This window comes from Eucalyptus grandis, chromosome 11 (assembly GCF_016545825.1).
Source record: "Eucalyptus grandis isolate ANBG69807.140 chromosome 11, ASM1654582v1, whole genome shotgun sequence".
Lineage (NCBI taxonomy): Eukaryota > Viridiplantae > Streptophyta > Magnoliopsida > Myrtales > Myrtaceae > Eucalyptus > Eucalyptus grandis.
Window position 1 is genome coordinate 49,183,331 of NC_052622.1, and position 18,074 is coordinate 49,201,404.

Below are 18,074 nucleotides of genomic sequence, written 5' to 3' on the forward strand. Positions count from 1 at the left end.
ACACAGACAAACATGGTTACTGTCTGGCCTCATCTATTCACCTTCAAAAACAATGCGCAGCATTGCATGCTCTGCTTCACTTGTATGACCCCACCGGTGCATGAACTTTTTTATGTTTCATCCCAGATTCAGTATTGTTTTGGAATTTGTTCGACTATGTTGGTAACAAGAAAGGTGGTGTCGACCGGGATGTACTATACCATCAAGTGGATGTTGCTTTCACATTTCGACATTCAACATGTTTTTTTTTCCTGCTGGCAGAAGGATACAATCTAGGGTTTTAATTCTCGAGACTCTTCCGCAAGTAAAATGGGATTTTTGAGTCTATTAGGGGACAAAAAGCACATTCGACAAGCAATCTAATGAGTCACGACATTGGTTTGATAATGATTGAGTTTGCAGCCTAAATTAGCTAAAAGCCTAGTGATAGTATTCAAATGAAAGTCATACCGAGTAATTTTTTTAAGAAAGTTGAGAATCCCATTGAGCTAAAACAAAGTTCAAATACAACATTGTTCATCACGTGAGAGTTTAAAGACTATTGATATCATGACTCCATTAGATTTCACATAATATCAGATACGCATTGCAACTGTACTTCGGATTTGAATTATTTTGGTTGCTGAACCTGCTAATGGTTCTCACTTGTGACGTATACACCTGTAAACTCTTAAATATCAAAGCCACTAGAAGATAATAGGATTTATATTCTTCAGAAAATATACCATAAATCATCCTTAAGTCTCTCTTATCCAACTTTTTGCAACTAGTACTATGGAAATATGCGCTTTGCACCCTTTTCAGAAAAACTGCACTCCACACCTTTAAGTCTTAACAAACTATAGTAAATATAGGATGCCTTCTGAAACACTAAAAGGTTTAGGGTTTTAAAATGGGGGAAACCTTATGAGGATCTTTGTAATCTTTTGCGTTCTGTACTTCAACACACTTCATGATGATAATGATGCGATGATGAAAGCTTGATGCATGCCAACCTAATGTAGGCAGATGAAAGAGCAATTAAAACCAACTAAAGGAAACTTGCAATTGGGTGAAAAGAGAATGTGCCAAAGAACAATGTGACGATTCAAACTCGCAATCTTGCTACTAGACAATGTGGATACTTATACAGCCATGGTGTCTCTATGTTAGAAATCTTTAACCATTAGGCAAAGATCATATAACAAAGTTAAAGAATTCAGCTGACATGTAAATCAGTTTACTTGTATATTGTCCATGAACCAACAATTCAGAACACACATAACATGAGCAAAATCGGCCCCCCGTAATTATTAGACAATCCTCTGCTCTGTAGCTTATGGCAGTCATTGATACAAAGTAACAAATCTCACCTAATTAAGTCTTAAGAGATCACTATGTTCAGGAATTAAAAAACCACGTGAACAAAATAGAACAAGATTCACTTCATTCAACGCCTGAATTTATAGAGCTTATTCAATATAAAGAAGTAAATTATACTCTTCTCAGATCAGCGCTCCAAGTCCTCATGGCTTTTGGGAAATGGCCTTAACCAACCCACCAAAAGCTGAAGTCTGTTGGTTCAGTTGGCATAATCAAATGTTCTCTTTGATACTTGTGAGTGAAGAAAAATGCATTTCCTCTAGGAAGACTTGTCCTCCGAATAACAAGAAGAAATCACAGACCTCAACCAACGGGACAGATTCACCAGAAATGGTGTGTAAACGAAGTAGCAAGTGATTGTCCAAGTCACTAACCCCTGCAATTCAAAGTGTGCAGAAACAACATAGAAGTAAAACCAGACACCTCTCTGTTATTGTTGTCATTCGTTCATTTATGTTTTCATTGGTCATATTTGCAGATAGCAAGTGAAAGGGGGTGTCTAAAAGATTACCTGACCAAGGATTTCAACATTTGCTTGTGGGTAATACCAGAGGTTAAAGAACCTGAGAGAGATTTAGCCAAGAAAAACACTAATCAATGCGCAATCATTTTAGAATATCATTAATTTTCTCCGTTAAGGGTAACAAGTAAAGCATGCAAAATAAATTAAACCATTCCAACATATGATATGAATCGAACTAAAGGACCATTACTTCATGAGAGGAATCTCAGCCAATGGGCAGGCAAGACCAACAACGCAAGCCAAGGCAAAACCAAACCAACTTCTGTCCAGTAATAACCACATTAACTCAGCCATTGCAAACAGAATGTAGGCCTCAATGTTGGCTGCCACTCCAGCTTTGTACAGTTCGGCGCTCAATTCAATGAAACCCACCAGTGCTCTGAATCGATCGACATCATGAAAGAAACCCCCCATCAGAAACCGCTCCAGTCATCAATCATCAGGTCAGGAACAACAATATTTCTTCTCCCCTTATATCTTGGAAAAATTTGAAATCCAATTTTGGGGTGGATACTCACATCAGTGAAGCAACTGTTTTCTCCAAACTCCCTTGTGAAGAACCCTTTGAAGAAGTTCTCTCATCCAAGTACAGTTGAAGCAACCCAACAGTGCAATAGAACAACCCCAGCAATGGAGGGACCTAAAATTACAAACCCCCAAAGTCATAACTTCAAAATCTATTGAGTGGAGTGTAGAGCAAAGCATAAAAGATTGGGCCTTTTTTACCCAGATGTTTGTGTGGAGAGGGCCGAGATCGATTGACCCATTTTCGTAGACGACGAGATTGACCCGCGAGTGGAGTCCATCGATGAGAGTACCCAGAAAGAAGCCTGACCCGAAGAGGGAGAGCGAGAGCGGCCTAGCGATGCTGAGTTTGCTTCCGGTCGCGGCGCTTTGTCGGTCTTCGTTCAAGGTGCAGCGAGTTCTGGGGACAAAATATCTGACATTCTGCAGCTGAGTACGAGGAGCGTAAGAGAGAGAGTGAGACAGAGGGCAGCAGGCGGGACCAACAGCGATGAGAGATTGCATATTGGCGATGGACCAAACAGCAGCACCTCGGGATGTTTTAAGACGTACGAATCCTTTTTTCCAGGCTTTCTCCGTCAGCCATGGAAATGTACCTTTTTTTCTTTTTTAGTACAATCGCCGACTTAACTAAATGATGTGACGAGCGCCAATGAGATCATCTACGCATATGGAACCCTACCTATAAATTTGCCAAGAGCTCGCTGCATCGTTGTACGAAGAATTTATGTTTTCACTTAGATTGAACATAATAGTTCGTTCCTTAATACTAATGGAGCAATGACAATGGGCCCGTTTAGTTCAACTTCGGAGAAATAGCTTTGTATTTCTTTAAGTATCTTTAGAAGAATTAACATTTGATGAAGACAAGAGTGTTTGAATATTTTCATTTTTGTGTATTTTGCAAAGTACCTTTGAGGTGAAAAGAAAAAAAAGAAAAGAAGAGGAGATGCTGAAATAGAAGGTGAAACAGTCGGGAGGCAATTGGAGCTTGTGGTTGTGGTGGGGGAGGCGGTTGGTGGCCGTGGTGGTGGGGAGGCGGCAGGTTGCGTGACCCAGTGCCACCGCCTGAGGTTGCGTAGGTCTTACTACCCAACAGCCTGAGGCCGCTCGTGACCTAACTGCTGAGGTTGCCGGCCTCCTGGGCCCAATGACCTAGGTGAATGCCTGAGGTTGCGTGGCCTCAAGCGACATCACCTGAGGCCATGTGACCCAGGTGACGGCGGTGCGTGGGTCACGTGACTCACACGATGCCCGAGGTTGCCTGAGGTTAGGCGACCCTTCTCAGTGACCAAATCTGGTCGGTGAAACCCGCGGCTGAGCTTCACTAGTAGAGCAATAAGTCCAAGGAGGAAGACGATAAACAGTAATTTTTTAGGGTAAAAGAGAAAAACGCAGTTATTAGTGAGACCAATATTGGAAGGAAAAAAAAAATCATTAAACTCCTATTTAGAATTCTGAAAATGCTAAAAGTCCAAAGCAAGTCTCTACCTACTTTAGGCTTTCAACATTCCAAATACAAGTCTCTACCTACTTTGAGCTTTCAACATTCCAAATGCTAATATTGGGCAAATGACACCTCAAAATCCTGAACCAAATACTTAACATTTTTCCCAAGGGGCTTTGAAAAGCCTATTGGGAATGCTGAACCAAACAGGGAATAATATGGCATGGCTGTGGATACGAAAATTTTTCCTACAAGGATAGATCCTGCATTTGACGGATATTAGCCAACTTTCAATCAGCTTCTTTTATCACTCCAAATGCCACCATCACGATGTAAGCTTACTATAGAAGAAACCATCCGGAGTCCACATTAATTGGGTCGACAGGGCCTCACAAAATGCTTGATTGGGAACCAATCAGATGATCTGATTCGGACCAGCAAAGTTTACGCGCATCTTCTACGTATATATATCTGTTCCTCCATTTCGAGATCCCCTCTACTTTGAAGCAAAAAGCAGCAGGCATTTCTTAATGTTAAAAAGGCTTCTTCGCCTTTTTAAATTGAAGCCTCCTTCATCTCTTCCAGAGAAAAAGTATGCTAATGGGAGAAACCCCTCATCCACAGAAGATCAACACATGGTCACTATATATACATAATGTCAGCAGCTAAGGACGCAGGATTTTCACGCTCGGGATGGGCACCTGGACATTAATGAGTAATTGTCATGCGTAACCGTCTCATTCCAGGAAAAGCTCAGCATTGGTGTAAGCTTCTGCTCAACTCCAAATATGACAAAAAGAAGCAATCCTGAGGGAGTTGCATCTGCCTTTCGTGCTTAATTGTTGACCAAGCATCTGGGGAAGCATAAATTTTGTGTCAAATCATCACGCCACAAGCCACTGTTACCAATAGCCCAAGACTCAATCATCCCACAACTATATGTCAGAAGCCTTCATCTTGCGAGGCCTTTTAGATTGAGATGGGGATTGTGCAGCTTCTGATGTTCTTCCAGGTGCCTGAAGATGCCAAATTTATTATAAAAGAGAAAAGAATTATGACATTAGGCACTAGATGTTGTACAAGAACGAGTACATCTTTAACTCAATGGAAGAACCTGGTTACCTTGCGTTTCTGGTCCCTTTTGCCAAATCTATCACCTGCAATTCGTTCATGTATCTGAATTCAATCATTTCAAGCCACAGATCTAGGGTTCACTTGCAGAGGTTGATCTCAGGAGACTAGTAATAGGAAACAACAAAAGGTTCCACAAATTGAAAAATTTGAAAATTGACAATAACCACCAATAGATACCTCCAAAACCAAGAGGGTCCGGCATAAATGGTCGATCCTGGTCCCCACGTGGCGCGCGCTGTTATCAAGAGAGACATTTGACTTTAAATGACATAAAAAAACTAGAAAATGGTATTTTAGTGGGATATAGAATACAGACTAGAACAATACTAGCAAATGCAAAGCAATGATTGCAGCGGCTCAACTGCATCTAATCCCAGTCCGCTGAAGTATTGAAATACTGACCTTTGGGGTGCCTGGTGTTTCTGAGTAAGGACTGTCTTGAAAAGATGTACCTTCTGCTTCCTTATATTGAAGCTGAAATTCGAGAGTGGGCAAATGCATTAATAAAAGAGTCAAATTTTTAATTTTCCAACTCAACAAATCTAATTATTCTTCATCCATGTTCCTCTCGTGTAATTTCCTTATTGAACGTTAAGGAAAATGAGCCATTAAAATACTTCATTGCTGCACAGGCATGTTTTCTTCATTTCATCAAAACACAGATAATCTTATGGTTGGTGAGCAACCAGGCACTATTAGCAGGCATAACAGGCAAATTCAAATTGCAATTACTGCCAGAAACTAAATAACAGCTACACCAGGCCATCAGGGTTGCTTGTATTAACTTAAATGTCGTGAGAGCAGATGATACACGAATTTGATGACAAAATATGCAAATGTCATTTTTACTGAGATATAAACAAAAATGCAAGACCTTTTGATTGAAAGAAAATCTAAAAGCTTAGAGATACGTAGTCTGCTCGAAATATTAAGAAATCAAAAGATTAAGACAAATAGACGAACATAATTATGGTTACGCAAGAAATTACCTGCTTCTGAAGATTTAGAAGAGTCAATATCTCTTTCCTTAATTCAAGATGCTCTGCACAAACAGCTTTGGTTGGAACTTTTGGTTTCAAATTCACCTGAAAGGTAGAGGGAATTGAAATAATCATACCCAAAAAAGAAAAAAAAAAAAAGTAAAATCATGCACACTCCATTGACAGTAACGCATTAGCTGAATTTCCCATCAATTAAAAGAAAAATGAATACTGAAAATAGAAAGAATGTGTGAAACTACTAAAGCTTAAAAATTTTACTACCAAGTCACAGGAAAATTAAAATCTAGCAAAGGCTTAACTGCGAAAGAAAAATGAATAAAAAAATATTCAAATAACATAGAGCAGGAAGTACCTCTTTTTAAATCCTTATAAGGAATTATGTGATAACAAATACATAAAATTCCCTAGCCAAGAAAGGAACCTGAAACTGTTTTGTGAAAGAGGAAATAAACATACCCCAAGTTCTTGCAATGTTTGCTCAACCCGCTTAATTGTCCGAAGTCCAGCAGATGCACTTGCAGCTTGCACCATTTGATCAAGAGCATATGTTCTCAGGTACACACGGAGCTGAAATTTATTCAGAAAGTTGTGGAAAGGAGTTAAAAATTTAATACTGGAAATAGTGTCTAAAGTGAACCACACACTGGGGCAAACTTACAAATATCATGGGAAAACAAATAAAAGGATCTTTTAAGGGGAAAAGAAGGTCATCTTAAATGCAAACAATGCCTACCATGCGAAGAGAAGCAAGAGTAGACGCATTGTCTGCCATTAATGTTGATGATGCAGCGATAGCAGAGGAAGGCATGGCAGTTGAAGGAGTTACAGCGTCACCAGTGATAGCCCTCTGACTATTGTCTGGACCAATATTTGCCACTGCAGGCAACTCAGATTCTTCAGGGCCCTGGAAATGAAGAAAAGACTTAAGAACTGCAACCTCCAGCAACTAGAAACATCAACAAAATATTGCACAATCACAATATCAGAATCAGAGTAAGAATAGATACTCCTCCGGATACCAGAGCTGTGTTATTCATGAAGTTCATTGTTATTCATGATGTTCATTCTTTCTGAAGAGTTATAATGTCCTCTTTCTGAAAACACAAAGCAAAACTAAAAAGATAAGAAATTTGGCACAAAGAACTACCTTAGCAGCCATCCGTGACTCTGTTATCCTTTTCGCTTCAGCCAACACCTAAGAAAAACAGCAAATAAATGAGAAACAAAAAAAAAGGGTTGATATTTGCTCATCAATTAATGTACCAGCCAAGAACTACTTGATTCTTCTTTCGAAAGGCATAGTAATTAAGGACCTCAGTGTCTTTTCTCTCTTGCTGTTTTGTTTGAGAGAGGACCATTGACAAGGCACGTTTGCGCTCTACTTCCTGTGATATATTGTAAGGCTCCTGTGCCATGTGGAAACAGATGAGCATGACAATCATGTAACTTGAGTACAAAGTGGACTCAGGAAAATGCCCTATTTGACTATCTGAAATATAAATATAGGTGCTTCATTCTTCATCACCAACCTTTACAAGAGGGTGACCGGTGATATCTGCAGGAGGAGCTCTAGCACTCAGAAGAGCACGAGATACTGACCATATGCAGCAGAATAAGAAATTAGAAAGTCAACGTGAACAAACCTTCACTCAACCTCAAAAACACACACATACCACTATAATAGCGATCCTTCAGTTCCTCCACCGTGCGAGATGAGGGAAACCTGTCAGCTATCACGATAAAGCGGAGATCAAACCTTTCACACAAGTCAAACAATTGATCTGTCTCTTCTTTGGTCCATGCCTGAAAACAGGTAGAACAACTCGGTCAGGAAGGGAGAATTTGAAAAGCTAGCCAACAGATAAAGTCATGTGCAACAAGCATCAAGTTTATTCTCTTCCAACGAAAAAAACAAAAAGTAACTGTATCTATTCCTAGGTTACAAAGACAACACTTGGAATGATACCTACAGGATCAGTCAAGTACTTCTCATACTCCTCATCGGTGTACTTAATAATGTTGGCAGACTGCATCACATCAAAAACAGAACAAACTCAAACCAATGAACAACTAAATCATAACCATGAAGAGACAGATTGATAAACTTTCACTTTAACATAGGCACATAAACAAAGAACCTCCTCTCACCAGAGAACATACAGAAAAGTAACAACCAACATGCGCGTTACCTTGTTGTATTTGGCAAAAGCATAATCACCAGTTGGCGGAACACCATTCACGACTCTGACCTGCAGATTTTGAAGAAACAGGGCAGCTTTTACTGCTAACAACAACTCGATATAAGGTTCTCAACTGTGCAAGGCAGGAAAACTTACCCAATGGAAGAGCTGCAAGTCATCCTTTCTAGCAGAATTTGTGAAAGGTAGCCACTGCCAAGTAACCTGAACAAAAAGGGCAGAATTCTCTGAACTGATTTTTATACAAAAGATTACACATGAAATAAGCCTGGAACTCAAAATAACAAATAGAATGATTGGTCGTTCTATTCTACAGAGCAATGGGTAATATGTGGATTAACTGAAAGTGTCATCTACATTCCAGAACGCTCCTTCATTTGGGAGAGCAGCCCATGCTTTTACTACAAAATCTCTAAATCGACTAACCCGTCATTTTTTATATCCTACTGAGAGTGTTAACATCATGATTCATGACACAAACTAAGATAGGTAAATAAAACTCTGCCCTTTAACCAATACTCAAGTACAAACGCTATCAGACCTAGAATCCTATAACTACTCTAGACCTAATCATGAACTTAAACCCCAAACCCAACCTCACTACACTACCTTAAAACTGAAACCCAACGAACCTTCTCATCCGAAGGAGGCCGCCGTTTCAATTGCGAAACATCGACTGACGGCATGAGAGGCGCCAAGCCGCCGGTAAGCGCATACACCTACAAAATTTTCAGCAGATTCATAAACCCACCGTAGCTGAAATTCACAAACATACGAGCACAGCAACGTTCGAGGACAACAGAGAAAACAGAGAACAGGCGGACCGAAACGACCGATCACCTCCCGCGAAATGCCATCGGGCTTTCTCTGAGGCTCCTTGGGAGGCCGGGACTTCTTCTCTTGGGGGATCGGGAGCTGATTCTTGGGCAGTCCCAGGATGTCCTTGGCGTCCATCTACGAAACCCTAGACCGGATTCTTCGGGATCCTCGGAGGTTGGATTGGGTCCGGTCAGGGCATTCTCGATCAATTTTCGAATCGCAGAAGCTCGAAGCTCGAAGCTTTTCCCCCGGGCGTCTGATCTGGGAAGAAGAAGGGAGCGAACTGGAGAAGTTAGGGCTCCTTTCGAGCGCGAAAGTTTGGACGTTGGAGCAGCAGGGTGATCAGTCTGTCTGTGCTGGGGTGATCCCGTCACGGGTAGGTGACGAAAGGAAAATCTCACTCGCGTCTTCCAAGCAAATATAAACAATAATAATAATTTATGCGATAATTACATTGAAAATCCTAAAATTTATCATGAAAATATAATTCAATCTTAATTTTTTAAAAATGTAATTAAATCTTAAAAATTGTCACGAAAGTTCAATCGAGTCTTAAAAATTTTAAAATGTCTAATCAAGTCCTAAAAATTATCGTGAAAGTGAAATCGAATCATAAAACTTTCGAAAAATGCAATTAATAAAATGACTTAGATTTGACCAATTTGATAAGTGTTAATACTTTATTACACTTTTGAAATTTTTAAGATTTAGTTTTTTTTTTAAGGTTGTAGAACTCAATTACATTTTCATGACAAATTTTAGGATTTTCGATACACTTATCCCTAAATTTATTTAGACCAAAGAAAAGATTAATTTATGATTTACACATAAAGAGTCATCTACATCTATATCTATAATTCTTCATCTACACGATATATAGAGCCAGCTTTCCAAAGTTTTGTGTTCACTTTTTAGATGACCAAACAAATCTCCATATTTAAAAAAAAAACTAAATATGACAAATATCATAAATAATAAAAAGTCATATATATGATAGTTATGTAATAAATCTCTTTACTTTTATGACTTTCTTAGCAAAGTAATCTTTGAGCTATTGTGAAAATAACATTTTGTTATAAATTACAAATTCTTATAGGAGTGAATTATACAACAATTTGTAATTATTTATTATTTTATTTTTTATAATCCTGAATTGATTGTTATTCTCATAATATATTAGAAAAACTATCACCCGATCATTTGTTACTTTTATGGAGCTTGTAACTTCCAAATTTACATCCATATGCTCTTGCCAAAAATCATCAAATTCCCCTTTGAACTAGGCATGTATGTATATAACGTTGCAAAGAATCTAGTTGGCATCGGGCCCCTAAATTACCATCACACCCTTGCATAAAATACACAAGTCATTCGTACCGAATCTAGTGAAGGGTAGTGGTGAATTTTGCAATTCTACTTTTTTTTTTTTTTAGTTGGATGCAATTCTATTTAGAAGTGAGCGGTTCTAGGTGGAATTTGAAACCTACTCATTAAAATAGGTTACTCATTTTTTGGAATTTGGAGTTTAAACATAGAATTTACCATGTCACAGGTTCCCAAGTTCTAAGGCCAGTTCTAGGATTTACCCAAATTTCACTTGTATTATTAATTGAATGTTTGTAGTGAATTATTATATTTAATAATCATCATTTGCTGCTAAAAGTTATTGACCATAACTTATATTTATATACATGAAAAATATGAAACAATAATAAAATAAAAGTCTTGATTATAAAATGAAAATCCAGACTAGTGATACCATATTATATACCGATCATCAAACGCCATGTAATATCGCATAATTGTATAAAGAAATAGATCAAGAAAAATACAATAACTTATTTTAGATTTTAAGTTATAGGTCATACTGAGCTAGAATTTGGAACCTATCTATCAAAATAGGTTTTTCAATTTTTGGAATCTGGAACCAATCATAATTTTAGGTTATATCCCGAAATCATGCTTTACCTCTAATTCTGCCGTTGACAATCCCATAATTTTAGAGCAATTGTGGTTGAGGAAAAAAAAATAGAAAATTGAGGAAACAGTAAGCTCCGCGGTTTCCATCCTTCACTTAATGGAGCAACCACCCGCTTCTAACTCTTCATAGCTTAATATTATATATTTGATCGATTTTTATATTCAATTGTACACGCTCACGTAAAGTTTACTCATTACTATCGAGAATCCAACAAACGAAATTAGTGATAGATCATAATAACAGAGAGAGAGAGAGAGCCACAATCTACGAAAGGGTCTTCACGCTAGGAGTAGAAAAGAGACCGCTGGATACTAGTAAATAGTTGTGGAGGAGCTCCTCTTCGGTGGAATGTATAGTCATTGCCAGGAGTGCCACATCACAATAATCCATACACAGTGCATACTTTATATTAGTTGGGCCATAGATTACCAAAAGTCAAGTATGATAACAACAGAATAAAATGTGCGTTTGGAAAAGACTTTCCTAAAGCCTCTTGGGCTTTAAAAGTCCTTAACCAAATGCAAGTATGTTTTTTGAAAATTTTTGGAAAGATGCAATTGCACTTCCAGAAGTCTCTAAAGACCTTGACATAAGGCAGGTCCTAAGGTCTTTCGAGTTTTGAGTATTTCCAGAATGTAAATACATTAATTAGGCCAAACGCATTAGCTTGATTTATGAGGTTTTGGAGCAGGAGTGCCCGTTGACAACCCCCTCGTGCCTTCAACAAGGCCCATTCCAACCACAACCTAAAAGGGTCTGAACTTGAGCGGATCATCGTATTCATTTGAGAAAAAGATTAGTCAAGAGTATCCGAAAAGAGTCTCGAATACCCCCATTAGACTCCAAATAAAAGAGATGAAGATATGATCTGCATAATGCACTAAAACTTGGGCTAAGGTGTGATCCGAACGAGTTAGTGCGTAGGATTGGGAAGGTGGAAACCAAGCCCCGGCCGAACTACCAGAATTGGCCCAGACCTAGTCAACCAGTTCGGTCCGGCCCGATTCGGGCCTAGCCCGTTGTCGCACATATATCACACTTCAGAAAATTTTCAACACTCGATTGCCTACCAATTAACGCGATAATACCTATACAAGTTATAAAAACATCTTTAATCTACGGCCCCACCTCTCTCCACCCCCCCCTTCCGGCGGAGTTCGACGTGGTATAACTTACGAATCGGGTGGACTTACGGATAGCATGGATACGATACGAGAAAGTTCTCTCGAAGGCCAACATCGCAATTCTAGAAGACGGAGGCATCCGAGTCCATTCTCAGCCTAAAAAATCCACTCCTTTCCGGCGTGGTTCTCGTCACGTTCTGATTAAAAACCCCGACTACGCATCGTTTTTGGCCTGCTTAAAGTACGACTGTTTCCGACTGTTAGTAGGGTTTACTATGTTTGCGGAGACTTAACACAGTTCGCTTTATTGCTGTCATTACTTTTTAAGTTGCGAATTATGTTCGAGCTGGTCGGGCCGCTTGTGTATGTAGCTATTCGGTCAAACGATACCTTGCTGAAATGGGGGACAGACAGAAGGAGGCGACATGTTTAGTTGGAGTCGAGAAGCGAGCTTCCCCTTTTCAAAGCACCACCAGATTAATAAGGTTAATCGACAAGACTTTATTAGGTGAACTCTCATAAAGCTATAAAGCTTCCGTTTATCATTGCGGAGTCTAACCCTAGTCTTTGGCCTGTAGCCCGACCGAGAACTGCCCCTGAAAAATGTATACGACTTGTTCTAAGCCGCGCATAAGTGTCGTCGCGACTTGCCCTTTCTTTTTCCAAGTCTCGGGATATCTAGCGGAGCGCCCATGTTGTCGGTAAGATAAATCAAGTGTTGTCGGTAAGATAAATCAAGTTTCTCGAGGAAATTAAAAGGCTTCACGAGTGTTGAGGGCCGAGCGATACAGTGTCCCGATTTCGAGATGCCATGGAGTCTGTTTGGTGAAATTCCGACCTAGTGAAGATTTATACACTGCCCGATTTATGCCTAATGGGTTTCTGCACACATAGTCAGTTTGGAATTACCCTTTGATTCCACAGAAAACTAAGATCTTGACTTCATCAACGTACAAAAAAAGTGGGATACGGTTCTATAAAATATATTGCGTATGATGTATATATGTGTGATATGATAACACAAACTCACAAAGCAGGACTTGCACTCCGAGTGTCAATTGTGTGTGCGTATGTGTGTGCGTATGTGTGTGCGTATACTCCAACACATACAGAAAAAACTGTATATATTTTCATTACAATCTTGACGGGAGCGTTTTGTGTCTAGCACTAGTTTCTTGCTGTCGAATTGTTTAGTATCCATCGTTATCATTTCTTATTTGTTTCTCTTATATTTTTTCAGATACCGAAGGGGCAGGCTCTCTCTCTCCACCACTCCCCAGCATTTGTCGCCTCGGGTCTTATAAAAGTTGCGATAAAAGTCAAGACTTTTCGTTGGACTTTCTCTATGTTCCGACCGTATAAGCACACCCGCAATCATGTCTGAATGATTTGTTTCATATGTCATGTTTTCCACCCGCTATAAGCACAGACATCTTGCTGCTCGATCATTAGCCGCTGTCCTTACCCGTTCATCTCCATCTGCCAAACATTCTTCCTCGTTTCATTCTTTGCTCTTGGGGCCATTTGGCCTAGGGTTTTAATTAAGCGATGATGTCCACTAATCCCCCCCCCTTTTTTTTTTTTTTTATAATATGAAGAGCGGCAATGAGCTGCCTGCAAATGCTTTTCGGCTGTGCTTTGACTCGTGAAAGAAAAAAGGTAGACTAATCAATATGATGTCCCCACTCGTGGGAATACGTTGTCACCACTTTTAGCGTCATGATAATCACGGTTTAAGTAAAATAAAGCTATCTTGTTCCATCAGCTAGGCCATGAGAATAATTTATATAGAACACACTTGAAGCTTTAGAGCGAATACAAACGCGAGTGGCAGCCGAAAACATGAGAATATGCCTCGAGTCTTTTCGCTATTTTATGTCTTGCGATCGACCTGGACGAGTGGACGCTAGTAACTAAGCCCAATAATTTCTCATCTTTCGTCGCTGATGCGAAAGGGAATGCCAGCTCGGTTTCTCGAAGGCATTCGTTGGTCATCCACTCCCTTGGTCGACATAGGTGAATTGGGGGATTTTGAAGTACAATGAGTTGAAACGATAAACAACAAAGAGTAGAATGAGTTGCCGACAATAGTATGAGTCTTCTTTTAACAGTCGTTTAGAGTGTTTCCAAAGGTCATCGTGCCGCGTATCCTTTCTGGTCTCTTACACATGCAACCATATATGACGACGCATAAAGGCGTGCGCGACGTACATTATCTCAATCATCAGTTCGCTTCATCAATAAAAAAGATTACCTAGAAAGATTAAACCTCTCAATTTGACCTATTTAGCCTTATCCTTTTGACAATTTCAAATCTATCTAGTCAATTTCGGTCAAAAATTGCTAGCATGGACACTAATTGCCCTATACCTTATGTGATACGACCGGTGCCGATATGAATAATTTTTTTGAATTTTTTCTTTTTTTATTTCCTTTTTCACCTTTTCTTTTTTCCTTTTCATTTTCCTTTTATTTTTATTTTTAAATTTGGTCGGCCCTCATTGGCATTGGGCAAGGGCATCGTAGCCAGCAAGGGCTTGTGGTCCCTTGCCCGCCTTTTGCCACGAGGGCATGGTAACCCTTGCCCAGATCCAAAGAGGGCCAACTGGAACCTCCACTAGCCATCATTGAGGCCACGAACTAGTGGAGGGAAATAAGAGAAAAAGAAAAAAAAAAAAAAAAAATTGTCCACATTAGCGCCATTGGTGCCATGTAGGACAGTCGGCATTTATGTTAGCGATTTTCCAAAAATTGGCTGGATTGACAAATTGACAAAAAGTTGAGAATTAAATTAGTCAAATTGGAAGATTTAGAACTAAATTAGTACAACTACAATAAGCTTAAATCTTTTGTGGTAATCTCTCCCTTTCTTCAATGGTTAAGCTTAAAGTTGAGCGAGACTTGAGCATCAATTGCAACCCTAAATTTCGGTCGATCTTAGCTAGACTGATCTCGCGTGTGGGTAAGCCTCCCCTACTATAGTCACTTTATATAGCGCGAGTCTAGGCTGAAATTATTTGCGGAGATCAAATAAAGTCTGGAGACAAAACTAGCTTTGAGTGGACTACGGATTCCAGCTAGCTATGCCTCAAAATAGAGACATTTGGTCGTGCAAGTGCCATTATCCGAAGAGGTTGACTTGAACGTAAGATCATGGGAATGGCCATATGGAGGTCATTTCAATTGTGCCGACGTTCCCACTTTGAGGTGCGTGAGGCCAAACATAGATGTGAGCGCAATGAGCATAGAGGATTTGACATCGCTCGTTCAATGAATTGGCTTTGATTCCTCCTTCTTGGTGGATACTCCTATAGATTCCTTCTTCTTTGCGGATAAATTAAAGGACTTTTCTTTGGTCCATTGCCGGTCTAAAGAATTCTTTACACGTTCGATATTGATGCGCAGCATGCAAATAAAAATAATGTTGTCTGACGATGTGGATCTCAATAGAATTTCCTTAATCACCCGCATGTGAATTCATACTACATGGGAAAAATCCTAACAAACAACACACTAGGTATATCTCCTCACTAAGTAACCCTAATGATCTCTCTCAATGGTTCATTTGTCCTCGAAAGTATTGACTGTGTTTGTCCGAGTGAGGATGATGTTTCGTGAATGACACTCATAATTAATCAAGCGTTCGCTATTTGTCTTATGCATATCTTTTTGGTTTTCGTGTATATCTGTGCACGCGCGCATCTTGAGAGAGAGATTTGCTTCCTTAGGATATGCTCTAGCTACTCTACGAAATTAAGACAAATCATAAAGTGGCTGTTTGCTTTCAACGCGATTTAGGAAAGGTCCAACCTAGGAAATTCTTTGACTACTCCTCTTCCTTCTTTTCGAGAAAGACTGTAGTACTCCGGTGATGCATGATTGAGTTACAATATATTGTAAAGTCCCATTCCCTTCACAAGCTAAGCTAGGTCATTACAATTATCAAAGGCGATAATTTCAACGATAGTTTCCTTATTAATATGTCATTGTTTTTCTCGGAATTGCTGTCCTTATCAGCATCGTCAATAGCGTCGCCATCCACACGCTCATCATCCATTATTCTAAAGCTCGTGTCTCCACAAGAATCGCCAAGTTGCGAGGGTTTTTGCAGAGATGAACAGACGAAACATCATCCTCACTTGGACAACCATGACCGAAGCATATATTTCAATCCCGGATTCGATGCATTGATTGATGGTGATGTTCTTGTAAAGGCGCGAGTTTCGCTGCGGCTAGACAGATAGTTGTGCCCGGTACTAGGGTTAAGACAAGGGTTTGCACGCCATCGCGTGATGCTTTGATTCATTAGGATGCTCTTGTTTTGTTTTATCGAGCCATTTGATGACGGGTTACAACCTCGGGACAAATGGAGGTTTGATTGGAAGCCGAAGGCCTTAGTTTTTTCGTTGCTGACTTGGTCAAATTAAATGGAGCTGTCGTGTTTTTTAAAGTTGTTGACTTTGTGGGAAGTGGAGAGAAACCCAATGACGCAATGAATGCTGCCAGCAAATCGAAATGTAAATATATATTTTCTTTTGTACATAATAAACCGGATTTTTATTAGGCATGTTTGGTATGTGAGAATGAAGCACTTGGAAGATAAAAGGAATCCGGATGAATTAAGAAATTGTAGGAATTAATTTGAAAACTACTACATTAGGTGACACATCAAAATTGGAATGCGACAGTTTGTATCTATTCATGAGATAGTAACACAAATGGTTTAAGGTTTCGTTCAAATTCTGTCTAAAACGAGGTAAAGGCACTGGTCTATCAATTAAAGAAGAAGAATCTTGAGATATCAATCAAAATTCAATCAAAATCACAAATTGATTATTGGAGATGCTAGAATTAAGGGATTGACAACCACTATATCATTATTATTTTCCATTGTTATATTGTTTCCTTGACAAAGAGTAACATTTGTAATATCTATATATAATGAAAATCATCAAGAATTAAACAATTTTGTTCTTCTATGATATCAAAGCAAATTTCTTTGAAGAAAATCGATCCTTAATCATGGCTTCCACCAATCCTAAGTATCCATACCCTTCATCTTTGAAAATTAGCAATTTTGTGTTACTAAAACTGACACAAACAAATTGTTTTTGTGGAGAGCCCAGATGCTTGCACTAATTGAAAGTCAAGATCCGGTAGGATTCATTGATGGCGACTACTAGATGTTGAGTCCAACAATAGTCACCCCCTTTGATTTCGAAAAAGAAGTTAATGCCTTTATGGAGTAGGTTAGATTGCCTTCTATGAGAATGGATCATTGTGACGCTCTCCAAAGAAGTTCTTGCTCAAGTAGTAGACTTAAAGACATCTGCTAAGGTGTAGTTAGCTTTACGAAAAATTTTCAATTTTTTTTGCAAATCAAAAAATGTCATAGAGATAATTTTTCATGTCTTCAAGAATATCTTGGTGCTTTTCAAAAATATTTTAATGAGTTATTTGCTATTGAATGTCCTCTTAGGACAAGAAAAAGTGTCTCTTTGCTTTAAATGGCTTATATGATCAATATGATTCATTCATAACCTCAATGTTAAAGCCTCCAATGTTGGTATTCTCTAACTTGATTTCACAATTGCAAAGCTTTGAGATTCGGCTCACAGATAAAAGTTCCCATGTAATTCAACACGGGACAACTTTATTTGATCAAAGAAGTAATTTTAAGAGCAGCAAAAAGGAAAAACAATTCCATCATTCCAACAACAATTATTTTTCTTCCCATGGAAGAGGATTTTCTCACAATGGTCCAATAATGAAAAATTCTCGGGCTAATTTTATGCATTCACAAGGTCACAAGCCAAAATTCAATCAAAGCAAGACCGAGAAGCTTGTGAAAGGAACGGACAAAGTCGTTTCTGTCAAATAGTAAGAAGCTAGGACATGTTGCTTTAGATTGCTTTAATTGGTTTAATCAATCTGTCCTCCCATCAGAAGTGCCAAAGGCA

At 39.1% G+C, this 18,074-nt stretch overlaps 2 protein-coding genes across 3 annotated transcripts; both read right to left on the minus strand.

Moving 5' to 3' along the window:
- Positions 1-1,189: 1,189 nt before the first annotated feature.
- Positions 1,190-3,019, minus strand: LOC104426835. Its single transcript, XM_039304902.1, has 5 exons — positions 2,612-3,019; positions 2,404-2,525; positions 2,076-2,264; positions 1,874-1,925; positions 1,190-1,738 (listed from the first exon to the last, which is right to left on the minus strand). The coding sequence occupies exons 1-5, from the start codon at positions 2,912-2,914 to the stop codon at positions 1,622-1,624; spliced, it is 783 nt and encodes a 260-aa protein (XP_039160836.1). The 5' UTR covers positions 2,915-3,019; the 3' UTR covers positions 1,190-1,621.
- Positions 3,020-3,826: 807 nt separating this feature from the next.
- Positions 3,827-9,381, minus strand: LOC104426834 (SWR1-complex protein 4). 2 transcript variants are annotated; one of them, XM_010040000.3, is made up of 16 exons: positions 9,031-9,380; positions 8,823-8,909; positions 8,329-8,394; positions 8,182-8,241; positions 7,963-8,019; positions 7,666-7,795; positions 7,522-7,586; positions 7,306-7,398; positions 7,140-7,187; positions 6,726-6,896; positions 6,449-6,559; positions 5,981-6,076; positions 5,394-5,465; positions 5,169-5,226; positions 4,980-5,014; positions 3,827-4,873 (listed from the first exon to the last, which is right to left on the minus strand). In XM_010040000.3, exons 1-16 carry the CDS (start codon positions 9,142-9,144, stop codon positions 4,793-4,795), a joined length of 1,344 nt encoding a protein of 447 aa, XP_010038302.1. In that variant the 5' UTR covers positions 9,145-9,380; the 3' UTR covers positions 3,827-4,792. The 2 variants fall into 2 exon arrangements, with proteins under 2 accessions (XP_010038302.1, XP_010038303.1); XM_010040001.3 differs by lacking the exon at positions 7,963-8,019 and having other exon boundaries at positions 9,031-9,381.
- Positions 9,382-18,074: the final 8,693 nt, after the last annotated feature.

Coding starts and splice junctions, on each gene's coding strand:
- LOC104426834 (XM_010040000.3), bottom strand. CDS start 9,144: ATGGACGCCAAGGACATCCTGGGACTGCCCAAGAATCAGCTCCCGATC. Junction 8,242..8,328: donor ACTTGCAGCTCTTCCATTGG/GTAAGTTTTCCT, acceptor CAAAATCTGCAG/GTCAGAGTCGTGAATGGTGT. Junction 4,874..4,979: donor AAAGGGACCAGAAACGCAAG/GTAACCAGGTTC, acceptor TGGCATCTTCAG/GCACCTGGAAGAACATCAGA.
- LOC104426835 (XM_039304902.1), bottom strand. CDS start 2,914: ATGCAATCTCTCATCGCTGTTGGTCCCGCCTGCTGCCCTCTGTCTCAC. Junction 2,526..2,611: donor CTCTCCACACAAACATCTGG/GTAAAAAAGGCC, acceptor TTGTAATTTTAG/GTCCCTCCATTGCTGGGGTT. Junction 1,926..2,075: donor GCTGAGATTCCTCTCATGAA/GTAATGGTCCTT, acceptor AATCTCTCTCAG/GTTCTTTAACCTCTGGTATT.